This window comes from Alosa pseudoharengus, unplaced genomic scaffold, assembly GCF_046254945.1.
Source record: "Alosa pseudoharengus isolate Yale_2024_CS ecotype anadromous, Long Island Sound unplaced genomic scaffold, YU_APseudo_1.1 YU_APseudo_1.1_scf_5, whole genome shotgun sequence".
Taxonomy (NCBI): domain Eukaryota; kingdom Metazoa; phylum Chordata; class Actinopteri; order Clupeiformes; family Clupeidae; genus Alosa; species Alosa pseudoharengus.
Genome location: NW_027468837.1, coordinates 42,463,674 through 42,474,524, shown reverse-complemented (window position 1 = coordinate 42,474,524; position 10,851 = coordinate 42,463,674). Strand labels below are relative to the sequence as shown.

The window sequence follows — 10,851 nt, the reverse complement described above, 5'->3', positions numbered from 1 at the left end:
AAAACATTTCTAAGCGGGCCAACGGATCGGCTGGCATTCCCTGAATGTAGTCAGCCTGAGAGTCGCAATGGTGAGCATCACAGAAGAAAATGGAGGAAGCATTTCTCCAGATCGCCAGCTAGATCTATCTTCCAGACCACTAGAGGGCGCTTACTGTTGTAACGTTATCTGATATTGTTTTGCAATGACGCAATATATGTGCGACAAACCTTTAGAAGAAGTAGCTTTTTGAAAACACCCTCTCGAAAAACAACGTTTAGCTATTTTCAGTTGGACTATTATTGTTATTGATGATGGAAGAAGAATTTTATGGAAATCAAGGCGATTGGGATGGTCATGACGGGGTAAGTGAAAAGTCAAACACGTAACGCAACAGTCTAAGGGAGCTGGGCGCTGCGGGTGCTAGACAGCGTCCAGTCAACCTCAAGACGTGTTTTGCATGCACAGTAGCCGGTGAATCAAAGAAGTACCTCAACGGCATATGTTTAGCGAACATAGTCCTGGATTAAAATTCATCCTACTGTTTGAATGCGCTGTTAACTACCGTAATTTCCCAACTATTAGCCGTGGCTTATACATTGATTTTGCAAAATGTCTTGATCTATGAGGTTAATACACGAGGTGGTTAATATGGTATTAAATTCATATGGTTTTGTTTCTTTTAACTTGCATAAAACACTGTCCTGCGGCTAATACACAGGACATTACTGTAACGGTTAGCATTGGTGGCATGAAAGGGCACTTTTGCGCAGATGTTTGTTTACATTTTAATTCATTGTGGTGTCTGAATGAACTTAATGTTAATTTGCATTTAAACCATGTTTAAGATTGGACAGATGGGTAGTGCCTATATTGCTTAGTAAACAGTGTCTGTGTGCCCTAAAATCTTGATTCGATTTGACGTCCCATGCTCGAAATCTGTGGACGCAGTGCCGTTGAGTTTGGGAGTCAAACAACAATAGTATTTTATTTGTATTAACTAATTCTTGTACTATTGGTATTAACTAATTGTCTAACTGACCTAATGACGTTAGGAAACTATGTAACACAATGACATGACAACAACTTCGTTTGGAAATAATTATATATTTTACACCAACCGTTAATTTTATTTTTTTTCACAATATGGGCTTGTGTACCACTATGGATCATGCCTTTTCGATGACTTCTGTATGAAACTTTATCGTTTAAAAGCAAAGATAAGTGTGTTTATCAGCACCATACACACTTATACATAGCCATATTATAATGCTCTTAATCCTGCAATACACTTATTATACTACTCTTATGTTACTGTTTCTGCACTACAATATTACTGTGACCACACTGCACATAGCTGTACATACTGTACTGTACAGTGGGTTGCATAAGTATTCAGCCCCATGCTAACTAAAAAGTTGACTAAAAAGAGGAATAAAAAATCATCTTTTGGAAATTGATCTCAATGCCTTATGAGGAAAAATCCAAACTTTAAGGACACCAATTTTCTTTGTAAATGAATAATGTATCGTAAATAAATAAATGTTCTTCATTAAAATACAGGGCGCATAAGCTCAATGAGCATCAAACCAACTAATAGGCTAACTGAAATACACACCATGCCAATCTCTAGTTATAGTGAAGGGTATGTGATGATGTGGGGCTATTTTAATTCCAAAGGCCAAGGGAACTTTATCAGGATGCATATCCTGGATCCATTAAATAACTGGCCTTTAAAAATAAAAATCTGCCTGCCTCTATGGGAATATAACATAGGGGGGTGTATACTTATGCACCCTTATGCATCTTAAGGCATTACGAGCAATTTCCAAAAGATTATTTTTTTTATTCCTCTTTTTAGTCAACTTTAGCATGGGGGTGAATACTTTTGCAACCCCCTGTACGTATCTGTCTAATGAATATCCATATTTATTCTGTTTTTCTTAAAATGTATTCTGTTAATACACTGCATATATATATTATTCTTACTATAATGTTACTGCTACTACATTGCACATATCTGTACATGTTGTTCATACAGTTTTCTTATTACATAGCCAAATTTATTCTGCTCTTATAAGGTAACTGCTAATACACTGCACATATTTATATTCAATTTATATTACTCTAAACCACCTTCTGTAAACTAACTGTATACTACTGTCTACACTGCACTATATTTCTTGTCCTGTCTATGCACCATGTCTATACTTTGTACATCACATTGCACTTTTATGCTCTTTTGCACTTCTGGTTAGACACAAACTGCATTTAGTTGTCTTTGTACTTGTACTCTGCACAATGACAGTAATGTTGAATCTAATCTACTCTAATCAAATCTAAACCATGGAAAGGGTCGGATTGTCGGTTTGGATCTGTCTGGTGCCTGTCGTACGAGTTACATTTTTGAACGCATCCGGATGACCAACGGACCCGATTTTTTTTTTCGCAGCGGTTCAAACCCATTTGTATGAGGTCTGCGAATCTCCGTAGGAAATGAATGATTTGCGGTGGTTTCGCTGCCTTATCTCCAGTAGGGGGCAGTAGTGTTACAGAGTGACATTTATTACATTCTCTCTATAAGGGCAGATATTTTATAACCTATAGATTTCCTATAGATTTTTATAGATTAATTCTCTCTATAAGGGCAGATATTCTACAACCTATAGATTTCCCTAAATGGGGACTGTAATCCTTTGACAGTTCTAGGGATGTAACGATTACCGGTATAATGATAAACCGTGATAAAAATGTTGACGATAACAATTACCGTTTTCTTTTGAAATATCATAATTATCACGGTTGATTATCACGGTGTTGAAACCGTGTGTTTAATCCTTCCGAGCTTCATCCGAGCCTGCTTTTGACGTACAGTAGGCCTGGTACAATGAAGCAAAATTGGAACCCTACTGATTCTGTTGTCTAATTGATGGTTTTAACTGCGAATTGGATTAGGCTACACCTGATTTTAAAAGGCGGAAAATTTTCACCGCAAAACTTGCACTGTATCATTTGCACTCTGCGTCTTTTTATGTTTGCGTGCACATTAAATCCATTCCACTCACGTTATCAGAAGAACACAGTAGCCTAAAGTTTTATTTCGAACACTTACTTAGCTCTCACTCAGGGTAGGAATTTCACGGCGGCCACGTTTTTGCCCCTTCCGTTGGCCGTGATGTCCCTTTGAAAATCAGAGGTTTACAGGCTACGGTGCCCTTGGTGCCCTTCTTTCAATATTCTGCTTTGCATCCTACTAATAGCGAATTTTATTTAGCCTATGGCCTGTCAAAATAATCTTAGCATTCACATCGCAAATTAATTTATTTTACGCAGTGGAGAAAGTGACAGCGCAAGAAAGAAAGTGCGTCTAAATTCACCTATTCTTCTGTTGAACTACTCACGAAGTAGCCTACTCATCACACAGACATCACAAGTATCACATGAAAGAGCTTTTTCTCAGCTTTTAAACGATGTTAGCCGCGAATTGCTGTGGGGAACGGTTCGCGAGAAACGTAAATAATATAATTAAATGTAATCATAAATTCTACTGAAGGTTTTCGTCCATCTCCCTACCCATTCCTCTCGGTGCAATACTTCACGAACCTTTCGTTTAACACATGACAAACCATATATCAGAATAAACAGCAGACCTTACCGAACATAAAGGTGTAAAGCAGTCCCCTGTACAGTTAGCCGTTCCAGAGTAATTTTTGAATTTGCAGTACATTTCGACATGCATGGATGTCTCCAAATTTGGGCTTTAAGTTTTACAATGTGTTTAAATTGTTCCACATGATTTCATAACGGGCCAAATACAAAATAAATGTTACAAATATTGCCTATATATCGATAAATCAGAGGACAGCTGACTAAGAGTTTGTGAAAGTAGATCACAAAATGCTAAGCATACATCTAGGCTATTTGAGTTTCTTAAAGCTGAACTGTGCTTAAATAGTTCAATACATGATTTCATAACAGGCCAAATATAAAATAAATGGTAAATATAGCCTAGATATCTGTAAATATTAGATGTTCAGATGATTTGCAGTTCTATATAATATGCCATGTTTCATGTTTTTGTAATGTTTCATACAGTGATGCAGGTCTACTGCAGTGAATAGGCTATACAACTTTGATATTTTTTATAGCCTATGTGGCCTTTGTGCCCTCCACCAAATATGCCCAACTGAAGGCCAAGTGGCCTTGCCCCCAGAATGGTGAAATTCCAAGCCTGGTCTCACTCATTGGATCCAAATAACAGTAATAGCAACCTCCAAGTCATGGTAGTTAAGCGGTAAGCACATAGCCAATTAAACATGAAAAACTGAACGGGACACTTTTTGAAACTATTTCAGCTTGTGTAGGCCTATGAGTGCTTTCTGAACATATTGAACACACTTTTAAAAATACCGTGATAATTTTGGTCACTATAACCGTGAGGTTAAATTTTCATACCGTTACATCCCTAGACAGTTCAAAACATAGCGCAATCCTCAGTGCGTCTGTGTGTGTGTGTGTGTGTGTCCCGCAGGAGGATGGCTACGGAGAGGGGACGGAGAATGATGACAAGGCTCAGGAGGACTGTCTGCAGAAGTTCTCCAGTCGAGATTACATCATGGAACCGACCGTCTTCAACACTCTAAAGACGTAAGAGCCTGGGGGAATCCAATGAATATTGCCACTCATTAACCCTTAGAACCCTAAGCTGTTTTTAGGGCATTTTCACTACCTTTATTTATAAGGATTTATTCTGGTCATTGTAAGTGCCACACACATATATTATATATTGTTTTTTTCAGGAGAGTCTAGGCTATTCAGATCTGGCACCATTTCATGTATTAATACTAGCATTGATTTTATTTAGATTTTTAAAGAATTAAAACATAAAACGTGTATTATAAAAATTCTTATATTTCGACATGTATCTCACCACAGCAAGCTCACAGCTCTACATGCATTTCATGTGTGTGTAGGGCAGACTGTCCTGAATCGGGCAATATAATTGCCATGTTGGAGGGATACTCTGGGGCTGAGCAATTTACAGAAATATTTGCTGTGTGATTTACAGAAATAAATGCCATTTTTTATTTAGTGATGAAAAATGACCTTTCCGCGCTCCATATCTGTGACACGAACTGATCTGACCTGACTTGACCCGAGGTTGCATGTTAGCCTGCGTGCCTGTGTGTATGCAGTCATAATAATTCTCAACTTTTTACTGCATTGCCATGAACAAAGTAAAGGCAAAAAAGGTGTTTATTTGTTGAACAAATTGGGATGCAATGTGAGCCTTGAATTGGATGCCATGCAGGAATTTGCTAGGATCTCAAAACCGGAATATGAACATGCTTTGCCATAGAGAAACACATGATAGCATTGGATTATAAACATGCTTTGCCACAAGAACAGACAAAAACGTGGGGTAAGTCCAGCTATATGAAGTTATTATTTTGCTGTCACTTCGTCTGTTTTATAACCCAGAAGGATGTACTTGGTATCAAATGATAGCTCCGAGTCTCCTCTTTCATCTGACATGCGTGGCATATCTATGCGATCACGGGTCCGCGAGTAATTCAAACTAGAGTAATGTGTGTGCAGGTGAACGCAGAGGAGTATAGACTGTAAATATGATGCAATTTGATTTAATTTCATGATTTTTTTAATTTTTCATACTTGATCGTACAGACAAGTGTGTAGTCTCGTTGGAAAGCCCCACTTCTGCTCTGTCGTGCAATAAAGGTTTCATCTCGCTGCGATGAACCGTTCCGGAGCAATGTAACAGAGAAGAAAGGGTGTGTTTTTTGACGCACTTTGCGTCAATCGGGTTCTAACGGTTAATATCATGATGCTGGTCATCAGCATCACTTTATATTGGCACTCATTAGTATCATGATGCTGGTCATCAGCATCACTTTATATTGCCACTCATTAGTATCATGATGCTGGTCATCAGCATCACTTTATATTGGCACTCATTAATATCATGATGCTGGTCATCAGCATCACTTTATATTGCCACTCATTAGTATCATGATGCTGGTCATCAGCATCACTTTATATTGCCACTCATTAATATCATGATGCTGGTCATCACTTTATGATTTAAGATTGTGAATAGCTGAATATGTCGGGCAGGGCAATAGCTGAATGTGTCGGGCAGGGCAATAGCGGAATGTGTCGGGCAGGGCAATAGCTGAATGTGTCGGGCAGGGCAACAGGGCAATACGCTGAATGTGTCGGGCAGGGCAATAGCTGAATGTGTCGGGCAGGGCAATAGCGGAATGTGTCGGGCAGGGCAATAGCTGAATGTGTCGGGCAGGGCAACAGGGCAATACGCTGAATGTGTCGGGCAGGGCAATAGCTGAATGTGTCGGGCAGGGCAATAGCTGTCAGTGGTTTCAGACAGTGGAGCCGTTTGGAAGCGAGGACGTCGTTCTTTGGAAGCGAGGACATCGTTCTATGGAAGCGAGGACGTCGTTCTATGGAAGCGAGGACGTCGTTCTATGGAAGCGAGGACGTCGTTCTATGGAAGCGAGGACGTCGTTCTTTGGAAGCGAGGACATAGTTCTATGGAAGCGAGGACATAGTTCTATGGAAGCGAGGACATAGTTCTATTTCTATGATAATTGTATTTCTGACTGATGTAAATGAGGACCATTCAGCCTTGGACACAGTGACATGGCGAAGCAGATCTCATTTGAGACGCTTGTTTGCGTTCGAACGCAGGACTGAGGGTCAGTGATTAAGTTCTACTGTGGTCCAGTCAATGGAGCCTTGTATTGGTGTGTGAGGGGGAAGATGGGGGCGGAATCTGTCGTCCACTCCTGACCAATCCCAGCAGTTTGCACTGAATGATGCAGTTGTGATGGGTGTGTCTTGCTCTCCCTTAAAGTACTCAGCATTGTCTTGGTTAGGGACTGTACCATATTTAGCGGGGGGGAGGGCTTAACGATCGGGTTAAAAATGTTCTGCCTGGCCCTCCTCCCTACGTGAATCAAATAAAACTGGTCGAAAAATGACGTTTACAAGGTTAAAACGGCCAGCAAATGTCATAAGCACACATACACACACACGGGTACACACGCAGCGCTGATCTCTACAATACGACGCCTCTCGTAGGCTATATAGATGCTTCGGAATCATACAGAACAACAAGGGGAAAACATGCCGTTTTATGTGTAGTTAAGAATAATATCAGAGTGGGCCTTTTTCTACCAGTTTTTGCTACATAAAAATAATAAAGATTGCTTGAACTCACATACCGGTATATTTATTGCCGCTCATGTGACTTCATCAAGGGCTACGATTCGCCAGTAAAGTGAAACAAGCGTAACCTCTGACCTTACCGCGAAAATCAGTGCGTCCCTCATCAACACAGGATAGTCACTGTCGACAAGAGCATGAGAGACAAACGCGGCGTGTTTCGGGGGGCCTCTCCTGTGGACATGTGAGGAATTAGAGGCTGAAGATGGTGGGAAAGCTACCAGCATACTGTGGCTGTGCCCCGGTCAGCCACGCCAGATCAGCTAGCGGGTCAACAGCGCAAGATAATCCTTCTACTGTACGTCTGTCAATTCGTTCCATCAGGTACAGAACCTTTTATATCTATTAAAGTAACTTCTCCCAAAAAGCCATGGTTTTGTGTAGACTGCTAGGATTCGAATGGGTTTTAAGTCAAGTCAAGTCGATTAAAGTCAAGTCAAGTCGATTCAAGTCATCTCAGCCATACAGTCTAGCCTACGTAGCGGTTGTGTACCCTCTTGCTTTGTGCAATCAACTCATGCAGTTATCACTCCTTTTGGCACCAAGCAGTTAATTCAGATAACAGAATTTGTATGTTTCACAGCTCGGATAGTGGCCAAAGTAAAACATAGAACAGCCTACTAGAAAATGCTCGTAATGTCTGCAGTAGCACCAGTAGAGGGCGCTCATACATCATATTAGACAAAATAAATCCGTTTTTTATAGACCATTTCAACTCGTACTACATTCATGTGTAATCTAGCATTGCTTCATCTTTGCAGAAAGTCACCACGTTTGCGCCTAGTTGCTTCACTAGACGCCATGTTTAAAAACCTGCATGCTTACGAGGGGGGTTGTGGGAGATTCAGGTAGGGTTGCGACTTTTTGGACTCGCCCACTCTGTCAAAGAGACGTGAATCATGTTTTGGCCTACAAACCTTTTAAAATATCAAAAACGGATCATTGATCAGGGAAAAAAAATATTATGGATCAGGAAAAAATAATTTTCCTCGGCCCTCCCCCCAGGCCAAAAGATTTCTCCTGGGCCGTCCCCTAAGGCTTAAAAAATTCTCTTGGGCCCTCCCCCCCCCCCCCCCCCGGTAAATATCATACAGTCCCTTAAAAAGATTCGATGGGATGACTGAAATGGCAAGTGCAATCTCTGGATAGTGTTGATGAGAGATGGAGCCATAGATATTACAAAGCTAGATACCACATTGGGCTCCAGAACATAGATATTAGAAAGCTAGATACCACATTGGGCTCCGGAACATAGATATTAGAAAGCTAGATACCACATTGGGCTCCGGAACATAGATATTAGAAAGCTAGATACCACATTGGGCTCCGGAACATAGATATTAGAAAGCTAGATACCACATTGGGCTCCAGAACATAGATATTAGAAAGCTAGTACGTACGTAAATAGCGACGCCATCTTGGTGGGGGCAACAATCACTGGAGGCCAATGGAGGAGCAGGTGAGACTGACTGGACATCACACAGGTGTCTGTGATTGCCTGCAAATGTTGCCCATATAGACAATAAAGGTGTTGTCCCCACCAATATGGCAGCCGCGTTTACGATGCCACCTAATAGAACTCGACAGTCAATGCGGTATCTAGCTTTCTAATATCTGGATGGAGGTGTGTGTGTGTGTGTGTGTGGGTGTGTGAGTGGGTGTGAGTGGGACTGGTAGCCATGACGGCCTGACTGATGGCCCAGGTAGTGTAAATACACTTTAACCCATTTTCTGTTTCCTGTATGTTGATGGCCCATTTCCTGTTTCCTGTATGTTGATGACCCATTTCCTGTTTCCTGTATGTTGATGACCCGTTTCCTGTATGTTGATGGCCCATTTCCTGTTTCCTGTATGTTGATGGCCCATTTCCTGTTTCCTGTATGTTGATGACCCATTTCCCGTTTCCTGTATGTTGATGGCCCATTTCCTGTTTCCTGTATGTTGATGACCCGTTTCCTGTATGTTGATGGCCCATTTCCTGTTTCCTGTATGTTGATGGCCCATTTCCTGTTTCCTGTATGTTGATGACCCGTTTCCTGTATGTTGATGGCCCATTTCCTGTTTCCTGTATGTTGTCCAGCTACTTCCAGGCAGGCGGCTCACCGGAGCACGTGATCCAGCTGCTGTCTGAGAACTACTCCGCTGTGGCTCAGACGGTCAACCTGCTGGCAGAGTGGCTCATTCAGATGGGTAACACACACACACACACACACACACACACACACACACACACACACACACACACTAACACAGGTCAACCTGCTGGCAGAGTGGCTCATTCAGATGGGTAACACACACACACACACACATATACACGCACGCACGCACACACACACACACACTAACACAGGTCAACCTGCTGGCAGAGTGGCTCATTCAGATGGGTAACACACACACACACACACACACACACACACACACACACACACACAACTCTACAACCTGCTGGCAGAGTGGCTCATTCAGATGGGTAACACACACACACACACACACAGTGCAAGCACTGAGGAGGGTGTGCATTGAAATGTATATTTATCGCTATCCACCTTAAGTGTGTGTGTGTGTGTGTGTGTAGGTGTGGAACCAGCACAAGTGCAGGAGCGTGTTGAGAACCATCTGAAAAGTCTGCTGATTAAACACTTTGACCCCCAGAAAGCCGACTCCATCTTTACAGTGGAGGGAGAGGTAAGGACACGTGCACACACACACACACACACACACATGCCAGAGTTTTAACACACACACACACACACACACACACGCCAGAGTGTTATTCATTATACTGGAGGGAGCAGTAAGGACACACACGCACACACACACACACACACACACACACACACATGCCAGAGTGTTATTCATTGTAATGTGGTGTAGGTGTTAGGGGTATCACTGTAAACCGGTTTTACTATTAACCACGGTGTGAAACGCAATAAACCGTGAAGGCTCGGTTAACCGGTTAATAAACCGTGAAGGCTCTCCTACACCGCCTTTCCGTTGACACTCATAAAAACGCACATCCGGTACCATAGACAGATTAGCGCAACTCGCACGGAACCAAAACAAAGTTACACCAAAGGTGCCCTCAACAGGAAGTGCTGCTGGTCTCCGCAGAAGAACAAGAACGAGACACCCACCCCCCCACCCCCAATGCTTTATATCAGCCCCCCCACCCCCAAACAAAACAGTGCACAGCAATATTCACGCAAAATAATCGTAATAATCATGAAATTTAGATTTTTCTTCAGACAATTATCGTACCACCAAAATCTCTAATGGTGACATCCCTAGTGGGTGTGTGTGTTTGTAGACCCCTGCTTGGCTGGAACAGATGATTGCACACACCACCTGGAGAGATCTCTTCTACATCCCTAGTGGGTGTGTGTGTTTATTATGGTTGTGTGTGTGTGTGTGTTTGTAGACCCCTGCTTGGCTGGAACAGATGATTGCACACACCACCTGGAGAGATCTCTTCTACAAACTCGCTGAGGCCCATCCAGACTGCCTGATGCTGAACTTCACGGTCAAGGTGACTAATAACACACACACACACACACACACAGCAGGGCTAATAACACACACACACACACACACACACACACACACACACAC

The 10,851-nt window shown here is 42.1% G+C and overlaps 1 protein-coding gene across 2 annotated transcripts in view; it reads left to right on the top strand.

Annotated features, from left to right (window-relative positions):
* The first annotated feature begins 204 nt into the window (after positions 1-204).
* The window catches only part of nelfcd (negative elongation factor complex member C/D), a 56,069-nt gene continuing 45,422 nt past the window's right edge, over positions 205-10,851 (top strand). Inside the window, exons 1-5 of one of the 2 annotated variants that reach the window (XM_076268372.1) lie at positions 205-344; positions 4,511-4,626; positions 9,323-9,432; positions 9,818-9,927; positions 10,661-10,768. In XM_076268372.1, coding sequence (XP_076124487.1) covers positions 291-344; positions 4,511-4,626; positions 9,323-9,432; positions 9,818-9,927; positions 10,661-10,768 — 498 coding nt within the window. In that variant the 5' untranslated portion in view covers positions 205-290. The other variant, XM_076268373.1, reaches the window with a different exon arrangement.